At 44.2% G+C, this 25,248-nt stretch overlaps 1 protein-coding gene across 1 annotated transcript in view; it reads left to right on the top strand.

Annotated features, from left to right (window-relative positions):
* The window catches only part of LOC308379967 (F-actin-uncapping protein LRRC16A-like), a gene marked incomplete at its 3' end in the record, with an annotated part of 64,108 nt that overhangs the window by 5,744 nt on the left and 33,116 nt on the right, over positions 1–25,248 (top strand). Inside the window, exons 3-13 of the mRNA XM_080857244.1 lie at positions 13,849–13,899; positions 17,308–17,367; positions 17,554–17,675; positions 18,091–18,188; positions 18,525–18,595; positions 20,385–20,458; positions 20,657–20,732; positions 23,199–23,303; positions 23,741–23,829; positions 24,034–24,128; positions 25,005–25,091. Coding sequence (XP_080713370.1) covers positions 13,849–13,899; positions 17,308–17,367; positions 17,554–17,675; positions 18,091–18,188; positions 18,525–18,595; positions 20,385–20,458; positions 20,657–20,732; positions 23,199–23,303; positions 23,741–23,829; positions 24,034–24,128; positions 25,005–25,091 — 928 coding nt within the window. The remainder of the gene's footprint in view (positions 1–13,848; positions 13,900–17,307; positions 17,368–17,553; positions 17,676–18,090; positions 18,189–18,524; positions 18,596–20,384; positions 20,459–20,656; positions 20,733–23,198; positions 23,304–23,740; positions 23,830–24,033; positions 24,129–25,004; positions 25,092–25,248) is intronic.

Below are 25,248 nucleotides of genomic sequence, written 5' to 3'. Positions count from 1 at the left end.
TGAATGCTGCTGGGCATAGGTGAGGTGTGAGAGATGAGTGTTTTATTTACTGCGCTGGGCTTCGGGCGGAACAGTGACGCTCACTTGGAACAGAATCACTTACCAGGGCAGTTTCAGAGCCAGCACTACTTGGTTCCTGCCTGCTCTGCATTTGTAAGAAGGCTCGAGTTAAAGCAGAGTTTGTCAATGTAATTAAAGCCTCTCTGACCTTGCTGTCAGTGAATGTCTTTCTTCTATTACTTCATATCAGCAAACCAGTAAGACCTGTGATCATGATGGAACCCAAGTGATAAGACAGGAACCGACTTGTGTGTGTGTCATGTGATTGATGGAGGCCTGTGCTACTCCGGTGGTGCTGAAGAGGTCCGTGGATGAGGAACTTCCTCTCACTCCCTCATGTCATAATGCTGCTCATAAACAGAAAGTGCCCAGAGGCTTACAGCCAACAGATTTACAATTTTACTTTATTGGGTTGAAGAGCAGGTCCCATATGGTGTTGATCTGAGCCCTTAAGTCTCTGTTGTACTGACTGAACAGACTATTTTAAGTGGACCAGGGCTCAGTTTTCCACACTCCTGATTGATTGAATACGGTCCGGCCTCCCACGCACAGAGTGGAGTGTTTTACATGCTGGGGCTTGTGTCTGTGAAGCAGAACAAACCCTGCTGTGTGTAGGAGTGACTCTTAGACAAGAAGAAAAAAAAAAGTGGCAAAATTATCCTCGGAATTTCCCTTGAGTTTACACAGAATTCAAGTGGGACTGTGGACCGTAGAAGTACAATGGTCGCTGCACCACAGCTTGGCTTGAAGGGCTGAACAAACAAATCCCTGCCAGGGTGTTTGTTGTTTCAGAAGTGGAGAAAATCATTTGGGAGGAAGTGACAAAAAAGAGAAAGTAAACATCGGAGATCAGCACACACTTGGATCCCCCATGTTTCACCCCTTAGTTCTCATCTCCGGTCACTGTCCTGCTGCATCTGTCTCTGCTAATGAGATGAAATGGTCTCTCTAAACTCTCCCTTGTTTGTATTTGCTTTCTCCAGTGACATATTGACAAGCTATAACCTCAATTCAGAATGCAGCCATCCCTACTCCAGAAGAGCCTCCACATGGCCTCCACCAACTCTGCGTGCAGCCTGCATTTAATTAGCTAATTCAACCAATAAATTGGCTCGAGAGTGCTGTCCACTGTTTCCGCAGAACAAAATGTGGCTAATAGATGGGCTATCGCTAAAGCTGGCCAATGCTGCTTGTCTTGGGGGAGTGCCCTCTGCACTTGCTTTTATCTGTATTAGTGTAACTGTAGTAGTTTTTGGTATACTTAAGCTATCAGGGTTTTCATTCTGATCGCCAATACAACAGTAGATTCTCTATAAAAAACATGTGCAACACCAACTGAATTTATGTTAGAATTAAATGTTTGCATTGGTAACACCTCTTCATCTCATAGTTGGTATGATTGTGTGTGTTTGTACTGAGCTTGCGAGAGGAGCTGGGTTTTGTGTGAAGACACAGTATGAGCTGTTGTCATGAGCTGTCTGTGAATATATTGGGGGCTACTATTAGTACTCTGAAGTGACGGCTGTAATTGTTCTTGTTTTGAAGGCTCACCAGTGTGCTTATTTTCATTCCAGGCTGATAATAGGGTGCTGCTATTTGTAATGAAGCCATATTGCACTGTTTCTTCACCACCCCAGAATAGGTTGAGCTGAGCACATGTTACTAGTAGAATGATCAATGTGTTTGAATCAAGATGTAGAAACAGTAAGGATGATTTAATTTAATGATTTAGATTGTGTTCTATTGTATCTGTATGGTGATCGTACCCATAGTGTTAAATAAAAAAGCTGTTTTGACCACTACTTAGTGTCATACTTGGAAGCGTACCAGGCAATGAGAAATTGCCTTAATAACCGCTGATCACTCTTTGACAAGGCAAGCTTCTCTAAGCACCTACAATAAAACTGAAACACACCCATCAGCAGGGAGGCATGGATGGCTTCAGTAGGACATGAAATATGATCTGTGTGCTTTCTGGTTGCCTAAAGCCCACTGGGCACAGATATCAGGGAAACAGATGTTTTAATAACTCCACTCCATCAGCCAGGAATCCCCTGGGACCAGGCCTGGGAGGAGACGGAGGGTGTAGAGGCACAGGATTATGGCTTTTGGTGTGTGGGGGGCTTTCGGCCAGAGGAGAACCCCAGCACTGCCTTTCATTAACCATAAGCTCCGGTGTCTGTAGCCCTGCAGGTTCCTTGAAAGAGACACGGAGAGAATGAGCTAGACCCAGAGAGGAAGAGTTAGACGCAAAGACAGAGGAAGTGATGGATCTATTTCTAAGTCCTCCTAGATCCCTTTCATTTCAGTAAGAGTTGCAATTGTTTGCTATTTTTACACTAATAGGGGTGCTGCCTGTGATTAATGGCAAGCCAGTGGTTATGTCTTTCTTGCCCAGCCTCTGTGGTTGCCCCATTCATCAAGCCAACCAAACCCCGGGCGGACGGCTCTCGAGCGCTCATGAGCGGACACATTTTTCTGACGATTAGTCAATAATAGTGAAATGGATTAGAAATGGAAATGTAATATAAATGGAGATTTATGTACAATTCAATCCTGAAAGTAGCCTGTTTTACACGCTGTTGCAATTCTGTGTAAAAGCATGGCATCAGAAAGCTTGTATAAGTGATGTATCTTCTAAAGCATTTTAGACAAAAACCTTTTGGAAAGAGAATGAAAACTCAGAGTGTATGTAGTTCATATAAACTTGAAAGACAAGGGGGGGGGGGGGGGGGGGATCTCCTGCTAAATTCTACACCTGTGTGTGGGGCTTTGAGCTTCCAAACTCTGCTTGTCTTGACTTGATGACACAGATTCCAAAGCAGACTGGTCTAACCATCAATCCTGCACTTAGCATCTCCTCACTTCCCAGGCCATCATCTGTCAGGATCTATGCCAGCCTGCCAGCCCTAAACAGCTCTGCATCCTGTCACAAGGCCCTTGGAGACGGTGTCACAAGGCCAGTTATACGCCTAGAGAAGTGGATGTCATTGCTGGCTGGTGTGATAACACTGTCAGTGGTTATATCGGGCATGGAGGATGTCTGTGGGGAGGCACTGTGGTGCAAACTGAAAAAGTTCCATATAGATAGTTCTTATGCCTCTAGGACGTGGCACTGGTGGGAATATACAAATATATTTGTCACATGAATAACAGTAAATGCAGGAAAGACGGGCAATGTCTCAAGTGGATCTGTTTGTTTATGTTAAGAGGTTAAGAAGAAGTCTGTTTATCTAGTCTGAAAGCCAGCCTGTTGAAACAATAGGCAATAGTTTGCCATTCTGCAGTTGAAATCATCTGAGTGTGCCATCTGGGGAATGCAGGACTAGGCAAGCAGATGTGTGGAAATGATTGACTGAGAAAGTAAACCTGTATCCATTTCTATTGTGAGTGTGAGAGGTTTCACCTTCTCACCACTCAAGAATCCATTTATGTGGGAGGACTTCCCATAGCAGTTTTTGTAGTTTGCATAAACAAATTGAAGAGATTATGATGAAAACCAAATGTGATCTCAGTCACCCAAAGGAGGTGGTGAGATGGTTTATTTACTCAGCCAAACTATAGCTTCATGTCCAATTCAAATTCAAATCCTCTTACAATTAGCGCTTGCCTTTTGCTTGTAGCGTCATCTGATTATTTATGCAAGTGTCACAATGTCATCAGGTTAGGGTTTAACAAAGACAGGGTAAGACCAGAGGTTCGTATGAGCTGGGCCTTTGGATGAATAGTTCAGGTCTAGGCTGGCCTTTCCCTATCCCACTCCTGGCTCAGACTCATTAATATTCACCTCTAACAAGCTCCCTGGGGTGGGGTGGTAGCAATGTCTACAGCAATCACATGTGCGCTTGCTCTACAGATCCTGTATTTGGTTTATGCATTCATTTTGATTTCAACTTCTGAAGAGGTGGTTCCTTCGATGCCTCCTGTCTCTCTCAGTGTTTGTATTATTTGTATGTGATCTTTGAGTTTTACCAGGGGGTGAAACTCATTTATTGTCACTTGTGAAATTGCCAGATGCAGCGATACTAGCAGTAAGGTCCCAAATATACAACCTTGAAGATTGGCTTAGGGTCAACACATTGACCATTGACATGTAGGCGTGATATTTAAATGTGTGTTGGTGGATGCAGAAAGCTTATTGACATGACATAGGTATGTGGCTATAGTAATTTATCACATGGGCTGAACAGTTAAGACACTGAAGGAAACATTTTTTTAACCTCATTCCTAATTATACAAAGACGGGTTTAAGTCTCCTTAAATCTCATGCTTTGATAATGCTTAACTCGTCTTTTTTTGCCGTGGTAGATAGAACTAGCTGGTTGCTGTGAGTGGCAAGATCACTCCAATTCTTAAGAAGATAAAAGCTTTTTGAGAAGGAAGCATCATTTGCCAGTTGTCTTGAAAAGGAATTCCTGTTTTAATTTGTCTTTGCCCATTTCACGAGGGCTTGGCTGCTACTTCTGCGACGGAAGCACTCATCACTTTCTTCTGCTTTCATCTGCCATTCCATAGAGTGCAGTGGCTGGGGATTTCTTTTGATCAGGTAGCTGATCTCTCTCTCTCTCTCTCTCTCTCTCTTTCTAGTCTCCATGTACGTTTCCATATTTCCTCCTCTTGACTGTTCAATGCACTGCAATATGCACTAGCAACACTGTGTCAATTTCGGCATGAAATATGTATTGTTGGTCTGAAGTTACAGCTGTAGTAGGAGACGTGGTGTGCCATTAGCCTAGCCATGTGAAAAACATGTTTGCTATTCATAAGTCCTGCATAAGAGTTAAAACTAGGAGGACTAGTAAGACTCCAAATTTGAAGCACATACCTCAGCATTAACAGCAACACTGAGGAGCACTGTGTCACTTTGTATGCTGTCTTTTTAGGCTGAGTCAAGGGTGGTGAATTTCCAGAAAATCTACTTTGCTCTCCAGGAGAGGAAGGGGGAAAAAAATCATGTTTCTGTGTTATCAGAAGTTTCCATGGTGTTAAATCACAGCCTGGGCCAAGACTGACATTTAGCTTTGCTGTGTTTGTGTGAAGTGCACACAAATGTGGGCCAGTGCACGTACACTACACACACACACACACACACACACACACACACACACTGAGTTTTTCCAATCTGAGTCATGTATAGTAATTCTGTCCAACATCCTTCACCAAGTAACAGTGCTTTTCTTGTCCCCAGTACTAACCCCTTGTTGTTTGGAAAAACAAGGTTCATACAGGCAACCATATGAAAAGCATGTGGGATACAATATTTCTGTTATCTCTTCCATCATTTTGAATAACATCAACAATTACATGATTTGAATGTAAAATTATTAAAGTAATCTCTTTTGCTCCCAAGGATTCAAACAGATGTCGTGTGTGGTATTCTTTGTAAACATTTAAATGGTCAAAGGTTGGGTCACTAGTCTCATCAGACAAGCCTTTATTTACTCATTCAGAATACTCCCTTTGACTAACATACTTCCAATAGTAGCCATAGTTATCTCATAGCAACGCACCTTTCTGTTGGGCGTGACAGGCCTGTCAGACCTATGTAGTACACTAGCCGAGAATGAAGAGAGCAGCTTGTAGGGTTTAATTGGGGAGCAGACGAGGGCACTGGGGGTTTGTTCTTTCTACGAGAGTATACTTATCAAATCTGTTGTACTTGTTCTCTCTTTCTTTATATCTCTTATTCTGTCTGTCTGTCTTACTCTATCTCTCTCTCTCTCCCTCTCTCTTTCTCACTGTCTGTTCTGTCACAGAACAGTAGAGTTTTTCAGGGTTGAAAAAGACATGCAGAGGCAGTAGCTCAGCTGAATGCTCTGTGCTTTTTCGGCCAGTGGTTGACTTCACACAGAGGTGTTTTCATGTAAATGAATGGGTTTGTTCTCCTGACTTTGTTGTATTGCACCTCAAGACTGGTGTAGGTCAGGTTTGCTGACCATGGACCAAAGTACCAAAGCCAGAGATTGACAAAGCACTTTTATTTTCAAATCACTTGAGCTATGGATTTATCAAGATGATTTGTTCAGCTCTTCAAATTTCAGTTTGTGTTTTCCCACCAAACCATCCTGCCGTAGATCTTTATTAGGAGAAAGTTCAACACTGCTGCATGTCATGTAAACGTTTCCTCTTTTATGAATTGTTTTATTGATTCTTGAGTACCATAAGTGCCAGGCTCGATTTACGTTATGTGTTACTTGTCAGAAACCATCTCTGTGAAAGAGGGAAATGATTATTTATATATTATTTACATATATAATAAATCAGAAGCACATTAAGAGCACATGTAAATCATGTAGGGCCGGAGTCCTTACATGACTTTGCCTCAGAATTCCTGGAATATAAATGACTGTAGCACCTAGATGCTATTGCCCTACTGTGTAATGAATCCACTACCGGATGCTGCAGTGCATTATGAATGCTCTCATTGTTTTATGTGTCAGACTGCTCGTCTGCCCGAGGGAAATGTGCTCTGCTGTCATCACTGCACAGGCTGGTATGATGCCAGGTGATGGACGTGTGTGTGTGTGTGTGTGTGTGTGTGTGTGTGTGTGTGTGTGTGTGAGACTGAGAATGTAGTGAGGCCTGAAGCCTATGGGGCGACACCTGTTCATGTGTTTGGACCAGCCAGAGGGTTGTGCCAATATGTCTACGGACTCCTTAAAATGAGAGGAAACATTTTTATTTTTTATAGATGAATAGGAAGTCGAGAGATTGTACCTTTTGGCCACGTTTCAATTTATTTTCTTTTTTTGCATTAAAACCATGTACTTTTTAGGCAATATTGAACTTTTGTTGTTCTCTGCACCAGAAGATCAACTGCCCATGCTTGTAGGCCTCAGTGCATGAACAGACACTTTTCATTAGATAGAGATGGCCATGACGGGGCTATATCATGTGGCCTGCTGAACTCTAGCCTCTGACATGGGCTCAGCTGGGACTGCCCACACTGGCTCAGTGGTAGGGGAAGATGTCACATGGATGTTGTTGTGTATAGGGTCTGAAAAGGACTAGTGCTCCAACATTAAAACAAATATAGAGTAGGCACAATCTTCTCTGCTAATAAATCAGGAATTCTTGTCCATCTTGATTTTGAAAATATGTATCTAAATGCCAGAATGCTACTTGTGTATGCTGATTTATTTATTGCACTGGCAGATAATCTTCTGAAGTTGGTGTTCCTACAGATTTAGTTTCTTTTTATCTTTCTTTTTTTCTTGTTTCACATTTCTGTCCAACACCACAGTGTTTGGCTGTCTCAGGCTGTGCCGAAGCTTGAGCCAGCTCTCTTATCCTGTCATCTGTGCCATATGAGTGCTTGCAAGGCCAGTGTGTGTGTGTGTGTGTGTGTGTGTGTGTGTGTGTGTGTCGGGGGTGTGTGCAGGGGAAGCTGGTCAGGGTGCGGCCCGTGGTGTGCCAGTCTGCAGATGAAAGCGTGTGTGTTGTGTGCTCTCTGAAGTGGCTGCTGATTGCCGGAGCTTTGGGAAGTCCTGTGAGTCGTGCGGCTGATGTTTATCGTCTGTCTCCAGCTGGCTTTCCCCAATCACTTCTCCCCGTGAGGCGTGGCAGCATTCCCTGCTCTGTCACTGATCTTAGAGGAGCATGTAAACTGCTGCAGCTATGCATCATGTCAGTCACTACCATAAGATTAGCAGGTTAATCAGTCACAGGTTAGAATATTGCAATGATAATTCCAAAGAATCTCCTGTAGTTTCATGAGAAAAGTGAAGTAAAATGAGAAATTAATGGTTGATTCTAGTGTTAAGAAATGGTCCATTTAAACTTACATTTAAAACTGTAAACATATCCATCAGGGTAGATATAAAGGGTCAGATAATTGTATTTCGTGCTACGGATAGGGTTTCCTTCTGTTTGAGTGGCTTTGTGTTGAACCTGAAATTTGGAACGTGCAAGAAATCCACCCAGGCCACTAATGACCAGTCCAGATTTTTGTGACATATGCCAGCCTATCTAATCTCCTGAGCTCATACATAAATCTCCCTCTGAGCCTAGACACAGGGCAAACTGAAATGAAATTGGAATGGGTTATGGGGCATTTTTCACAGTTATATATATATATGATATTCCACACGTTGAGATCAGCCTCTGCTCTATCAGGGCTGCCAATGCTCTCATAGGATCTGCCGTAGAAGACATGGGCTCTTCAGGAATCTGTGCCATCAATCAGAGTGATCTGTTATATGACACATTCATATGTGTACAGTTCAGCTGTGTGGCTCCCATTAGTGTGTTCCTCATGTTTCTCTAGGGTTCCTAGTAAGAGGGCACTGCATTGTGCTGTGAGGCTGTGAGTTTTGGCAGCTGGCCAAACTCTGCCATCCTTGTGTGTGTGTGTGTGTGTGTGTGTGTGTGTGTGTGTGTGTGTGTGTGTGTGTGTGTGCGTGTGTGAGCGCAGCAATAGCTGAAAAAAGGGGCATGTGTGTCATGGATGGGAGCACTCGGCAATGGGAAAATCCATCTGCAGAATCCCCCTATTGTTACTAGCCTGTGTGTGCGTACATGCGTGTGTGTGTGTGTGTGTGTGTGTGTGTGTGTGTGTGTGTGTGTGAGAGTGTGTGCCTGTGTGAGTGAGGAGAGAAGCTGGCTCCTTTGTCTAGCCTTATGGTTAGACTAACATACTTGTCTCTTGATAAGGAAGGATGCTTTGTAAATGGAGTGGGAGGCTAAATGTTATGGAAATACCTGATGTTATCAGCAAGTAGTTTATTAAAATGTACTAATTTTGACATGATAAGACACAGACCCATATGATTTCTGAAAGCTAATCAGCAGTCGGCCATTAGCAAACCCTGACAGAGGCATGAGTCTCCAGAACTAGCGGTGGCTTTAGAACCGGGTGCAGTAGCTCTAGAACCTGTAGTGTTTGCAGAAGCAGCAGTTGCATAGGAGGGAGCAGCGGAGGCAGAGTCCCGTCCGTCTGTCCACGCCGCTCTGTAAAGGCACTGTGTCAGCAGGAAGAGGCTGCCTTCGCGGGGGGATTGCCCATTTCCATTGCAGACACTTGAGGGAGGGGCAGTGTCAGCACCGATGGTGAATTGGCCTTATCATGCCTGTCCACGCCTCAGCACTCAGTCGGAGCTGGTTTGATCCTCGTCTTTATCAGAGCACATGCCAGCGGGGAGATAAACCTGCTCCTTCTGTTTAGTTTAAATGAAGAATCATTCTTCTACCCTTTCTTACATTGTCTTGTGTGGACATATTTTTCATTTACTTGTGGTAGACTAAGGCAGTGTTGCCTTGACCTGGAATGTCTGCCAACACCCTGTTTAGGAGATTCAGTTTAGTTCATTGTGATTCATTTAGTTTGCCGGCAGGGGACTATGAGTATCTTGCTGCTGTTAGCATCGCCTACAGGCCTTTGTGCTGTAATTGTGCAATTTCTTGTGTTTTACTTGGTGAGTGAAGAGTGAAGGAAATGGGACGCTGGTGAGATACATGAAAGGTGTGTGCTGCATTGGTGTGTAGTCTTGCTTTTGAAAGATGAAGGGGAATTATGTATGGATGCTCTCTGAGGAAAATGTGATCAACTTTCTCAGATGCTGCACAGAAGACAGATGTAGAGTCACTCCCATGAGTGTGTGACTATCTTCCGTTTCAAACCATACATGAATAGTTCTGATAAAGCATTATTATTGTGCTACGGTAGCAAAAGCAGTGACGGCACAAGTTGGCATCTCTTACATGATGTGTCGCTAATAAGACTAATAGTCAAATTCCCACACTGGAAACATTTATTATTCATAGCCCTGTATCACCAAGGTTACTTGTATGATTATGTGTCGTGTTTTATGAGCGTTCATTTGGCTGACTTCTTACCGGTGGGTGCAGCCCCCTTCCCCCAGACAAAGGCCTGTGTACAGGGGGGTGTAACACACAGAGGCGCATGCGAGTGGATCCTGCATGTGGCATTAGTCACAGCTGCCTCGGCTGCCGGCTCAGCTCCCTGCTAAAGTAGGTTAATGTGCAGAGCTGTGAACAGGAGGGGAGACACAGGAGCACCCCTGAGACGCACAGGAGGAGCCTGATTCTGAGCCTGAACCTGTCTGTCTGTCTGTCAGAGCTCCGGGGAAAGGCAGGGTGGGGTCCCCCCTGCACCGGCCTGCCTCAGTGCCTCTTCTGTCCAGGCCGGTCTCGAGTCAGTGACTGCACACAGGGTGGGGCTTGTAATGTTATGTGGTGTTTAAGATTTTCAGGAACTCCTTTTAGAATACGCTGTTTATTTAGTTCATTTTAATCATGGTCACAGTAGCCAGAATGAGTCGCATGAGTCATGCGTCTTGGCCGCAATTTCAGCAGCAGTTCACGACTGGACGTGAGCACGAGAGGCATATGGGCGGACATGTCATGCTGCCTCAAAACACAGGCTTCAGCCAGTTCCCCTGCTGGCCTGATTGTAGTAACGTAAAGGGAACGGGTCACATGCTCCTGCCCTCTCCTGCCCTCTCCTGCCCCCTCCTTCCCCATCACAGCCCTGAGGGGGCAGTGAACACCACAGAGCAGCCGAGTCATTCCTCAGTCGTTTGCGTAACGACACAACAAAGAGCTGTGCTTGTCTGTAATTAGGATTGTTGGTGGTGATCACAATGTCAAGCACTACACAACCAAAGCTACTGTCAGCGTAAAGAATAGAGGGTAATTAAACAGAGCTGGGACAATAGCTGCCCCTCCTGTCAAACAGTCTATTTCCTCTCATCGTTAGTTTTTTTAAGGAAGGCCCTGATGGGAGATTATATACATTAAGTGCTGGAGCTATTCAATGATATTAAGCCTCAGTGGTGTTCTTGCTGCTACAGCATTTGGCAACATTAACGCTGATGTGAGGTTTTCTGTTTTAATGTGTTTTAATGTATCGCAGCATCGACCATATTTCCATTTTATTATCAAATTTCAGTTTCTTTTCAATTTAGGCTAGTACTTCAGCATTAATAACTTTAGCTGACCATGGAAGATCTGTGTTTCGTCACAGAATGGGCCACTCGGAACTGTTAGCTGAAAGAAATGTGTTGACAGACGGACCCTTGGTGAAACAAATCTGAGCCAGTGAAGTGAAGTGAAGGTTGTACATCACAACACTGGTCTCTTCGTTCCAGGTCAGTGGTTTGGCAAAAGGCAGCGTTAGGAGGTGTCTCTGTCCTCCCATTGCTGCAAGCTGTTGAGAGTTCTGTAGTCCCTCCTGACAGGACTCTCAGCTGCTACTGACACACTAGCCCTCACTATGGCAGTCAGAGCTCAACCCAAGAGAGAATAGAAGTGAGAAACGAAACTGCACCAGATTAATAACAACCAGTATAGAGTTTTACAGCACATTTCCGAAATGTGACACATCAATCAGATCAGAGCCTGTTTTTTTTTTAGTTGTGATTTTGCATTTAAATTCAGCGAAGCAGGAAATTGTCTTCGCTTGCTTCAGGTTTAAGCTTTGAAGGTTTTTATCCATTATGGCCCATGTCCTACCATGTCATTGCCATAGCTAACACGCTAACACAATCACCTGACTGCCTTACTGAACCAACCCCCAACCATGGAAAAGAACAGGCCTGACAGTGAGAGTGAGAATGACTTGCAGAGGGAGGGTGGGAGGCTACACAGAATGGGGCACAGATAGACAGCCAGACAGACAGATGGACCCCAGTACTGCCAACCAAGTCAGGCGAAATAGGTGGAAAGAAGGAGCATAAACACACACACACTTTATTGCTTTATTACTGTAGTGTACGCAACTCCTTTCATCTCTTGTCATTAGCACAGCACATTCACCTTCATGGGCACGGCCTTTGTGCTTCCTCTGATGTGGTTGAGGGTTTGGTTAGTTGGGTTGTGATGGCCAGCCGCATGGTAGGATCAGAATATGCCCCCACTGCTGCCATCTGGAGATGCTGGGACATGATTGGCTGTGGGAGCTCATGCAGACATTGGGACTTGATTGGCTCAGGGTTTTCAGTGGTGGTTGGAGATGCTGCCACATAACTGTGTGGGACAGTTCAGTATTATTCAGTAATATGGTTGTGTGTAGCTCCAACTCTTTCCATTCATCCCTATGCATTCCATTACTAGAAGAGACAACCTCCTTCCTGTATCCCAGGTATCCCAGCGCTGCAGGAGGACTCCACAGGTCTATGGTAGTTGTAGAAGATGGGGAGTGACTGGTCAATTAGCTCTGGCAGCTCCCTGGGGTCAAAACCTCATCACTGAAATGAAGCTCCTCTCCTCTCCTCTCCTCCTCTTCTCTCCTCTCCTTTCCTCTCCTTCACACTCTGCAGAGGCTGAGTGGGAGTGGAGGAGAGCGAGAGCCAAAAACATCTGCATGGGCCACCAGCTGGGTCCATTTTAGTTGTCTTTTCTTCCCTTCTCTGTCTCTCTCTCTCCAGGGACTGCCACTGGTTTTGCGGGTTAAATTTAGACTGTAGTAGTAGACTCTAGTAGCTCCTACAATTCAGTCAATGTGTACACAGCCATTGCCTACACATTTTCTGAATAAGAAAGCAAAAAGAAATGTCACAATTTGCTATTGGGCTTTTGTCTTCATGTATTCTGTCTTGCAGAATGGTGTAATAATCTTGGCAAGAAACAAAACTAGTGTTTCTGGCAGCGTATTAGGTCTGTAACTGAACTGCAGAATATAAGGCTGTGTTTACTCTTCATGTTTTGGCAGGTTACACACACACACACACACACACACACACACACACACACACACACACACACACACACACACATCGAGAGCAGAGCTCAGTTCAGACTAGTTCAGTCGTTTTTTTGCCAGTGTGTATATAGAGAAACCACACTTCCTTTGTAAGGCCAATCAAATATGCAAAGGCTGCTCTCATGCTGAAATTTTAATGCAGTACCAAAGAGCAGACAGTGTTTTCAGGGTTTTAATTATTTGATAGGCTTAAGAGATGATATTTAAAGACGGTTTCAAGCCATTTGACTTCCAGGATATGTCTGGACCTCTATCTTCTACAGTGAATTTGCCATGAATTGCTGAGCTGACAGTTCCAATACAGTCAGCCTCTTGCTGCTTCACATTACAGACATGATTTAGCAACAACCTCTCAAACAGAGCTGGCCCTGTACTGGCGTAAACATGATGGGTTCATCAGGGCCACATCAGGGCCAAATCTGGGCCACATCAGGGCCAATTCTGCTCCAGTCCATCATTGTTGCTGGCCCAGTCCTACAAAGCAGCGAAGAAGCCCTGTGGCAGAAGCTAAATCGAGAAGGTTCCCATTTTGGAGTGATGCACCATGATTCAAAATGTAGTCATGGAAAGAGATGTAATGGATTGAATGAGCAACAGGAATGATGAACCATTCTATTGGCCTGTGTGATGTATTTCTGAGGATCAGCTGTTTTTATGTATATGAGGTGTTTTTGTGTTCTACCCCAAGGCTGGTGTAGGATCAGTCTGTGATGTGTAGCCTCTGCAGGTTTTATGCTGTGTGAATGCCCTGGCAATGATGGGCTGGGATGTCTTGATGAAAAAAGGCAATCCTTTGGGGTGTTTGCTTTTAGCTTGAAGATGGAATTCAAATGGACCCCTGAGATCACACACACACACACACACACACACACACACACACACACGTGCGTGGTGTTGGAATATTCCATGATGTTCTTTCTTGTTGTGTCTGTCTTAATATTTCCCACCATTCTGGTGCTTTCCCCTTCACGGTTTTAATATGCCTTTATCAGCCAGGTTGTCATGTTGTGATGTACAACTTAGCCATGCCACTGACTCACCCCCTCCTCTCTCTGTCTCATCTACAGGCACTCGCCTCTCATCGGGCCTACATCCTCACAGCACGGATCCCCTCCAAGGTAAAAACACTCAGCCTGGTGGGCTGTCAGCAGCACACAGTGACCCACTACATGGCCAGATAACAGACCTGCTTTATCTGTCTTCATCCAAGCACCAGTGGCAACCCTGGCCTTGCAATTTGTTTTGCATGAATATGTGCTTGTATGGGTGCCCACTTTTTTTTAGCCTCTGTCAGTATAATGTAGATCCCAGATCAAGGATGTGCGAGTGCCTGCTGGGTGGGTGTGTATGTGTTTATGGTTAAACTGTGAAGGTGTTTGTGTGTTTATTTAAATGTTGTTGGCTGACTGAATACAGCTCTGTAAGGCACTATGAGACAGACTGAGCGAATGCCCTAAGCAGTGTTGGTGTGGAGGATTCCTCTAAGATTATCCCCTTCATCTAAGCACTCCTGCTGGGATTAGTGGGAAGGCGGAGACGGCCTTAGCGGAGATGGCCTTAGCGGAGCCTACCGACCCCTAGATGCTCGTTTGCCGATGCAGGCCACGGCCGGTCTGAGACATCACTGAGCCTGATTACTCTCTGGGATCAACTAGCAGACCATCATGTGACCTAGCAACCCACTAACCTTGTGACCATGTGACATTGAGAGCAATGATGACATAAATCAGTGGAATTGCCACAGAACAGTCAAGCATTACCAGTGCCATTCTGTTGCTTGTCCTCTTACTGCTCTGCTACATGTGGATGTTTTTGAGGATAAAAACCTAACATCTTACTCAGCAAATGCAGCACAACCCTCTCGGAACTGAGGGGCTTTTGACAGTCCAGTATTTTTCTGTATTGAATCCAGATGGATGTTGCAATTTTAGCGTTTTTTTCCCCCCATCATTGTGGAGCTGTGGTTGAGTTCAGTAGTCACGCCAGGGTTGAAAGAATGTGTTCGCATTCACTACAGTCCTCACTATGGACATCCTACAAATATAGATTCCTTTTTTTTGCAGCAAACGCTAGCCTATGGCTACCACAGAGAACAGAGAGTCTCAACCCGGGCAGGTCGATGCTAATTACAGCCTTAGCCTGCTCAGCAGCGCAGTGGCTTCGGCTTCCCTCCCTCTGTTTTCATAGTATGGCTCTAGGCAAGTGTTTGCATGTTCCGTGAAATTGGGGCACTGATCTGACCTCTCACCTCCCAGCAAACACGCCCACCCACCCTACCCTGTGTGATGTAGCGCCTTAGCTGGAGTTTGGGGTTGCCTGGTGATCCTTTTTTCTTATCCTCTCTCTCTCTCTCTCTCTCTCTCTCTCTCTCTCTCTCTCTCTCTCTCTTTCTCACCACAGCAGGCTGACACATTGTGGTGGTGGTTTCTCTTTCTGGTTGTAGACGTCTATAGCTGCAGGGGCTCTTTGTGTCTGAGGTCAGGTGCTAAATGCTAGCTGGCAGCAGCAGGCAGGCCTCGGTGGGTTAGCTGGGCGGTGCTGCTGCTGCTTCAGGCTACTGAGCGAGACCTTTATGCTGGGGTTAGGTTGCAGTGTGGTGCTGCAATACTCTCTGGATGGATCAGTGTGTGTGTTTTTGTATGTCTGTGTGTGCTGCCTCCAACCTTGAACGAAAGTGAATGTGATTACTGTTTGCGACAGACATACACAGACAAACACTCATACACACTCATACATACACACACACACACACACACACACACAAACACACACACTCATACACACACTCATACACACACTCATACACACACAAACACACACACACACACACACACACACACACGCACCCACACACACACGCACACACACACACACACGCATTCACACACACACACGCATTCACACACACACACACACACTGCTGCCGCTTGCTCTTTCATTTATAGTAGTGAATCGTGCTCTGGCACTGCAGCCTTGTTGTGAGCAATGAGTGATGAGCGTGGGAAATTGTTTGATCATTCAGGTCAACACGGATCGGATTTGTGGTGTTCTGTGTGACAAGCTGAGAATAACTCACAAACCATTTCATTATATTATACGTGCCACAGGCATTATGTGAATGCAGTCTGACATTGTTTAATCTCTTGCGGAATGATGCACAGACCTGTATGGGCAAAACCCTGTTATTTTAAGACCATTGCCAGAGGTAATTTGCCATCTCCATCAAACAAATACATCCTCATTTGGCTTGCTACACTGTAATTCTACCATGAAAACAACTTCATGCGAAGCTAAAAAAAAAAAAAAAACATGTGCTGGTTGACTTGTCTCTGTCAGTAATATAGAAATTGGTGATAACTGGTGATTTCATTGATTCATTCCACTAGCTTTAATTATACATCTATGCACTAACTTTGTTAATAATAAAAACGTCATGTTTGAGGAATTCTTGAAAATCTGTCATAACCAGCGTTCTCCGATATCTCTCTTTGTTTTTGGCCCCAGTTCCTTCTTCTGTTCTCTGTGAAGGCTTGACCTTCTTTTGTTCACCTATCTGATTTACTTCCTCTGATTCAGCATTTCAGTTTTGCTTTCTTTCCCTCGCTGCTCACAGACACAGATAGGGTAGGTGTGGGGAGCAGGGAGTGGACCTGCTCCAGTCTCATTGGCTTAGCTGTTGCAGGATGCGTTTGATCTCTGAGAGTATATCCACAGGGTGTTACTGATATGATTATGATAAACACTCATCCCCCTGGATGGAAATCCACAGGTGATTGTTAAAAGGCTTTTAAGCTGTTTAACATGGTAATCAGTTATTTGAATAAAGTTTAGGGGGGGCCTTCTTTGGTTTTGTGTGTAGCAACTAGGGGAAGGAATTGGAATGGTGGCAAAGGGAGCCCTGAGCAAAGGTTGACATTCAGAGCTGTTTACTCACCCATAAGGTCTAGTGACAGGAGGGGGGCTGTCAGGCTTGCTGTGACAGCTATGCTCATGCTGATGCTGATGATGATGCTGGCTGGTGATGGTGATGGTGCTGGTGATGGCGATGACGATGACGATGACGATGACGATGATGCTGGTGTTAGTGCTGATGTTGATGTTGATGCTGGTGATGGTGATGGTGTTAGTGCTGATGTTGATGTTGATGCTGGTGATGGTGATGGTGATGGTGCTGGTGCTGGTGATGGTGATGGTGATGGTGATAATGCGCCCCCAGAGGAGAGGCAGCCACAAGTGAAGTCAAAAAGGGGATCTTCTCAGTGGTCATGGAGTTGTTATTCTTAATTTGGTTGAAGACTGAGGATTGTGAATTATGACTGAGGATCATAGTTTGTTAGTAATTATATACAATGGTTTGTGCTGGTGACAGTGCTTCTCTGTGTATGAGTTTTTTCACATTTGTGTATTTGGGTGCTGACTATCATTGGTATAACCAGCCATTATTAACGTATTAGTAACAATTAGATTATACATTTTTAATTGACAGTATCCTGATTTTATACTTCCCCACATCTTTTCCACACTAGGTAGAGCAGACTTTCAATTATTTGGAGATTCAAGGAATCACTTGCAATAAGCCCACACAGGTAAGAAAGTCTCTTTGTGCAAGACACAACACACAATTGCATGAAGCTTGAAATTCAGTAGAAATGTTTTGAACTCAACATACACTGAGCTTTACTGGAAGCTTCTATTGTTACTGAGTGTAAAACCCAAGTCAGCACTGTAGAGTCCAGGCTTTAGGTTGGTCTAATGCCCCTTGTGTCCTTCAGCTGGCCATAGAGTACGAGAGGGGGCAGGTGTCACTGAAGCTGGCTTCAACAGAGGAGGTGAATGACCTGGTGGCCCACATAGGCAGCTGTCTTCAAAGGATATGTCCAGGCCTGTCCCCACCGTAAGTCTCAACACCGCTGTTCATCAAATTAGCTGTTTGGACAAAATATACTTCCCAACAACTCATTTATTACTGGTATACTTTACATCACCCAACATTTTATGATTTTATGCTAAAGCTGACAAAGCTATCCCACAGCTGTTCATTCACAAAATCATCTGAAAAATTACACAATCCTTTTTTTTGTTTTCATACCTAACAATTCTTTAAGGGTGGGCATCCAGATTTCATTTTTTTCTTATATAAGTATGTGACATCTTTGTTTTGTTGGAATTGGAATATATAAGGATATTTCCGCCATTGGGCTACCACAGTCACTACATGCTACTATGCGACATGCTATTCAACCTTTAATTTACTGACTCTCTATGTCGTAAGTGTTTCAGTGATGTGTGTTGGTTCTCTGCTTGTGTAGGAAGGTGATGAAGAAGCTGGTAATGGAACCAGCAGACAGACTGAGCAGTCTACAGAATGCTTGGGACAGCCAGAACCTCCCCGAGCCTGGACCGTGTGGTGTGTGTGTTTGTGTGTGTGTGTGCATTTGTGTGCATTTGTGTGCGTTTGTGGGTGTGTGCGTGTGCGCATGTATACAGTGTGTTAGTGTGTGGGTGTGGGTGTGTGTGCCAAGTGTAGATGCATAGTTGTTTTGTGCCTAAAGAGTAGATTGCTGCCCTTATCATACATGTTTTTGTAATTATGTTGCATAAGTAAATTAAATAAACTTTTACCAATGTGGGCTGTTCCAAAGAAGGATTGACATTAGGAGCAGTTCAAACATGAATAGTGATCTATTGTATAGGATGACAATGCAAACGCACAGATGAGGTAACCCTGCTGTCCTCTCTCCAGGGGGATTCTCTCAGCAGTACCGCTGTGTGTGTGACTGGCTCGGCCTGCCCTACAGAGAGGAGGTCCAGTGGGTGAGTGCACACACACACACACACACACACACACACACACACACACACACACACACACACCAGCCCCACTTCACAAACTCACTGTAAGTCCCGATATCTTGCTCTGAGCTACACCCAGCCCCCTGTGAGCAGGAAATAGCCCGCTCAAGTGGCCATCTTGTGCTTGATGCACTCAGTCGCTGCTCTGCTGGCCTCTATTGATTTATGCAGCTGAAACTGCAGCTGCCCTCACAATAGATACAGCAGCGGTACCACGCTGCCTCCGGGGAGCAACTTTGCACACATGATTCCTGATTTATTGGGTATTGGGAAAATGCAGCAAATAGTGATTAGAATGTATGGGCCATTCTACCGAATTCGTGTAATATGCAGTCCCTCAACAATAAAAACTATTTACAAAACAATTAGGTATTTAGGCATAGATATTTAATTAGAAAATGTTATGGTCTAAATAAACCCAATGCATTACATGAGATAGTAATAAGCTAAATATATACAAAATCATCATTTATAGGGTACTTTCTATTGGGAAGTAGCTGTCCCCAACCCTGACATCTAAATTTCAATGCCTTTAAATAACACTTTTCAATTTTTTTTTATTTTTTTCAATGATTTAATTTCAAAGATCTTTATGATTGGGTTGAAACAAAACTTGGAATATTTAGATTTATTGTGGGTTTAATTTTTAAATCAATTTACTATACTCAAAAAATCATGTCCCTAGTTTTCATGTCACTACCGAAACACAAGAGTTTTAGTCCATTGGCTGAGCCTGTGTTTTAGCCACGACTCTACATTTTTGACCATGCAGTGACACTGCATCTCTGTCCCTCATGGTTGAATGGTAAGTAACTAAATCCCATAGTTTTTATATAAATGTGTTCCAAAGTCTGAAAATCGACGTGTAACCTTAAGAATTGTCACTACCGAAACGCATGTTTTCTTCAATTGAGTAAACCTTTTGGGGTTTCATGGAAAATCTTATGTTTGTATGTGTGTTCACCTCTTCAAAGATGTGTTTGAAAGCCGTGTGCTTGCTAGAATTCTTTATTTATGCTTAAAGTTAGCTAGAATTGTCACTACCGAAACAGTCACTACCGAAACATATGGTAGTGACCAGATGATTTGAGTAGTGACTAAATGAAATGGTAAGTAGTTCAATCCCATATTTTTTAAATATATGTGTTGTGTGGACTAAAGGGAGGCCCAGAGCACCTTTTGGATGATTTTGGGAGAGAAATGAACATCCACCCAACAGTGCAGTCACTACCGAAACAGTGCAGTCACTACCGAAACAGATAAATTGAACTTGAAAATTTGGTAAAAAATTAATTTCTATGGATTTCATTGTGAAAACCTTCAAGAAATATTTGTAAAAATACACTTCAGAGAAGGGAAGGAAACACAATCTGAACAGGTCAATAATAATACTTTTTTACTATAGTAAATGTGATGTTTCGGTAGTGACAATTTTTGGAAGAGGAAAAACATTCCGACACATTCTGAAAATACAATACAAAACTTGACTGTTCTTTTACTAGATATATGTACTTTAGATATGGTACAATATACATACGGACAAAGTTTTGGGAATAAACCATAAAAAAATTCAAAATATATCCGACATGACTTTGCATCAATTCGGTAGAATGGCCCGTATAGGCTTTGTGTACCATCTAAAGTATCAATGCTAATCTATAGTATATAGTCTTACACAGTATACGAGTATGTATACAAGTTTGTACATTTTTGAACATGTGTATCTGATCGGTTGTGGTGTTTAAAACAGGATGTAGACACAATCTATCTGACCCAAGACACCCGAGAACTCAATCTTCAGGATTTCAGTCACCTGGAGAACAGGTAAATGCTCTCTTTTTAAATGTCTACCTCCTCTCTCATGGGCCTCTCATGGTCACCATATCTACAGAAAACAAATGTCTTAACTCTCCCAAGTGTTCTGTATCTTATGGAGGATTATAGTTCACTTAATCAATCCTTTTAGGTTTTTTCCGTCTTCCATTTTTTAAATTTGTGTAATGTCTTGTCTCTCAATACCAGGGATTTGGTGGCTATTATTGCAGTCCTGGAATACAACCAGTGGTTCACAAAGCTCTCAACCAAGGATTATAAACTGGTGAGTTAATCTGGCTCGTGACTGACAGGCCTGACAGGCTGCCCTTTTGATGCACCAGTCCCTCAGCGAGGACACTGGAGAAGATGCTATCGTGGTGTTGCTGGTTGTCTGTTTCATGGCTGATGAGGATTAGCCGGGCGCAGGAAAGTGTCTGCAAAGAGACTAGGTGCTTTGATGAGGAAGCTCAGGTCCACTCACCAGCTCCCATTCATCACATTCTACAGGGTTATGTCACCATAGAAACCAGGAGTGTAATCTACACACGATAAGGAGTACTATTTAATCACGTAGCAGCCTATAATTACAGTTATCACAATTTGAAATAGTGTACAAACCGCAATTAAGTGATGTCTGTTGGTAAGGGACGTTGCCTACAATATGACAGTCATTGTGATCCCATTTCTATGTCATAGCTGGAAAGATGTATATTAATACACACACTGGCCTGTCCACAGATAAATGGGGAATTCCGAGCTCAAATCAGCAGCTGGGCAGTTCAATAATTAGATCAAGCATTTTCTGTAGGTCTTCACGTTTTTGGCTATATAAACAGCATTCTGTTCTTAACCAGAGTCACTTGAGTCTTCCAGTTGCACCAGCTGGAAGAAACACTCAAAGAATGTGAGCCAGTTATGATGATTATGGATGCTGGAAAACAAGCCAACCAGTCATGATTAATGCAGCCAGCGTCACTCACTCCAAAAACAGAGCGCACCTCATTATGTGGGTTTGAATCCCCATCTTAGGATAAAAGAGCAGGATAGAAGAAGAAAAACCACGAAGGAGGGATTTAGGTGTGGGAGGGGGAGAGAGTTAGATGACAGAAAGGGAGAGAGTGAGAGAGACATTAAATCAGGACCCAAATTGCTTTATCGGCAAGTCTAGTGGGCGAATCATTGGCACTGATTCAAATGTATTAAAGTGTACAATGGATTAATCTGTGGCAATGAGCCAGTGATACTCATCTCCTGAAAGCTGCGACTAGCCCTGCCGTGTCTGTCTTTGTCTGCGCTTGGGTCCGTGTGGGTGGGTTTGAGAGAGGGAGAGAGGAAAAGGGGAGAGGGATTAGAAATGAGAGGAAGAGAAATGGAGAGAGAGAGAAAAGCAGAGAGAGAGAAAAGGAGTGAGCGAGAACGTGTTATGTCCATTTGTTTACTGTATGACTTAGCTGTGTCACTGTTTCTACTGCTACACACTATGTGGATACTGCTAGGTCTCAAGAAACATACACAGACAAAAATAACATTCAGAATTGTGATGTATTCAGAAGAGGTAATGAAGTGGTGACCAATAGCATGAATAACAGTGACAAATAAAAAGGAACAAGATGAGGCACTCTGAGACTAACGGGAAATATCATGGAGCCTCCCTCGCTAACGCGTTTGGAATGCTCCATTATACTATTGAGATGTCTCTCTGTCTCTCCCTGGCCAATGAAGTGGTATTGTGTGTGTGTGTGTGTGTGTTTACTTGTGTGTGTGCTTGTGTGTGTGCTTGTGTGTACTTGTCTGTGTGCTTGTGTGTGTGCTTGTGTGAGTGCTTGTTTGTGTGTGGGTGTATTCATCTGTGTGTGTGAGTCTGCCCTCTCACTGTGCTGAGCAGAGCCGTTGTGTGTGTGTTTGTCAACCGTGGTGTGTGTGTGTGTGTGTGTGTGTGTGTGTGTGTGTGTGTGTGTGTGTGTGTGTCAGCCGTGGTGTGTCTGTGTTTGTGTGTGTCAGCCATGGTGTGTGTGTATGTGTCAGCCATGGTGTGTCTGTGTTTGTGACTGTCAGCCGTGGTGTGTGTGTATGTGTCAGCCATGGTGTGTGTGTGTGCGTGTGTGTGTGTGTGTGTGTGTGTGTGTGTGTGTGTGTGTCAGCCGTGGTGTGTCTGTGTTTGTGTGTGTCAGCCGTGGTGTGTCTGTGTTTGTGTGTGTCAGCCATGGTGTGTGTGTATGTGTCAGCCATGGTGTGTGTGTGTGTGTGTCAGCCATGGTGTGTCTGTGTTTGTGTGTGTCAGCCATGGTGTGTGTGTGTCAGTGCAGACCAGCCTCCTTCACTGGCCCCCTCTCTCCACATTCCACTGCGAACGCCCACACCACTGGTCCCGTGACCCAGAATCCACCCGCCCCTACTCGGTCCCATCTCCTGCCCTGACTGCCCTGACTGCCTGCTGCTCACCAGGGAGGCCACTGCAGAAGGCCTCGCACAATACTGCATTGTCATGCTCAACAAACAATTAGCCAGGCTAATGGAGAGACAGAATGCCTTGTTTATCGAGCATACAACAACATTTAAACAAGGGTTAGTGGGGGGGGGGGGGGGGGGGTGTGTATAAGTGGCACGGCCTGGTTAAATAGACTAGAACGTCTTAGCCTCGCTGCCAGAGCTGGGATATGGAGATGGGCCCAACCAAAGAATTGGGTCAGAGCTCGTCAGACTTTAAATTTTTAATCTACCCCAATTTATTTTTGTCTCTGGGCTCCAGCAGAACCCCCAACCCCTGCCTCCTTCCTCAACCTCCAGCATTCGGAGTGTTTTGACTACCCTCCGCTTCCCGGCCTCCACTCTTTGCAACGGAACCAGCCTCAGAGTAACTAACAGCGTCAGAGTGCCCCCCCACTGACCGCATAGTCACCACTGGGCTCTTGGTGCCTCTGTTCCTCACTTTCCATTGGGTGTCCTGGGGCAGCATTTTGATTTACTGGGTTGAAGTCATTTAAGGGGATCATCACTAAGCTGGAATTATCCATCTATAGTGGTGGTAACAAAGCTAGGGGCAATGGTGATTTGCACTGCGGTTAGTGTGCCTGACGCAATTCCTGAGATCACATCTCACGCTGGCCAAACCACTGTCTTCACAAAGTCATTATGTTTAGATTAAGTTTGCACATGGTTTATTGTCTGTCCTCATTAGCCCGTGTTGCTCCTGGTACTTTTTCATATTTTCGCACCACATTAACTCCTTGTCGTGGCCCTCTAAATGTACTCTCCCTCTCCCTCTGAACTTGATCTCTCCGCCCTGTGCAGTCTGCAGACGTGTGCGAGCAGATCCTGAGGGTGGTGGCCCGCTCCAGTCGCCTGGAGGAGCTGGTGCTGGACAACGCGGGACTCAAAACGTCAGTTGGGACGCACATACACCACTCAGTTTTCTGTGATAAACTATAACTAAGATAAAAATGCAAGAGTTTTATGATGAACATCTCTTCATCTGTTTTCTATCTGTCTATCTCACTGTCTTTCCTTCTCTCTCTCTCTCTCTGTTTTTTTCCCTCTCTTTCTTTTGTCTCTCTCTCTTCTCTTGCTGTCTTTCTGACCTGAAGGGACTTTGCACAGAAGCTGGCTAATGCGCTGGCCCATAATTCCAGCTCAGGGCTCCATACTCTAAACCTTGCCAACAACCCACTTGAGGACAGAGGTACGCTCACAGGTTTTATTAAGTTGTCCATTTCAGGCTTTTTACATTTTTTATTCTGTCTAAATGCGATTAGCACGCATCCCCACATTTCTCATTTAGGTCTTTGGTATGAATATTCAGTTATTCTGTAGTATTCATAACATTCATTCATACTTAATTACTGCCTTGATTTGGATTTCTTATTGATCAGAAATGAACTGAATATATTATGTAGTGTTTTCCTTCTCACCCATCCATTGAGCATTAGAATATTTCACAATATTTCATCAGGTTGACTGGGATTTGTACAACTACAATTCTCTAGAGATGCTGGTTGGTACCCGAAAGCCCCCCAACATTTTGTGAAGTTTAAATCTTTCATGTGACATAAACAGAGTATGTGAGTCCACCCCATGACTGCAGACCCGTAGATTTGTCCTCATGTAACATTCAGCGACAGAATGTCCAGGGCCAAGTCAGTCCTGACAACAAAGGAATTCACTCTCTGTTTGCCTGCCAGAGCCCCTTTGAGTCTGAGCTCCGATTGAAAACCACGTCTGCAGAATGAAGGGTGGAGGAAAGAAGAGAGGGAGAGAAGAGTGAATGAATCTATTTAAAGAGGAGGCAGACAGGAGTCAGACAGGCAGCCATGGGAGATAGTGGGGCAGACAGAACTGCCTGTTTGGGAGGGGGAAAGTTAAGAGAGAATAAGTTGTGTAGTCCGAGGTAAATCTCTTCATGTGGAGGAACTGAACTCTCAATTCTATCCTTTTTTTGTTACCTAGTAGTAATTTAAACCCACCCTTTTTTAAATATATATTTTTTTTTATTAGTGAAGGTCCAATGTTTTCTGATGAGATACTTACATGAGATACTTCCTTTTCTCTCCACTGCCAGGAATCGCCTCTTTGGGTGCCCAGTTTGCCAAACTCCGCAAGGGCCTCACACATCTCAATTTCTCCAAAACCTCACTGTCGCCAAAAGGTAAATTGATATGGCTAATATCAGGTCTCCGTTTCAAACCGGGGAAATACCTTAAGATTGCAAAATCCTTCTCTGCTGTGTCAACTTTGAAGCCACTCAGCGGTTGGGGGCTCCCATCTGTCTTTTCAAGGGAAATGCAGGAAATTAGCATTAAGCC

Source organism: Sprattus sprattus (assembly GCF_963457725.1).
Source record: "Sprattus sprattus genome assembly, chromosome: 18".
NCBI lineage: Eukaryota > Metazoa > Chordata > Actinopteri > Clupeiformes > Clupeidae > Sprattus > Sprattus sprattus.
This window is presented reverse-complemented; position numbering and strand designations above follow the sequence as displayed.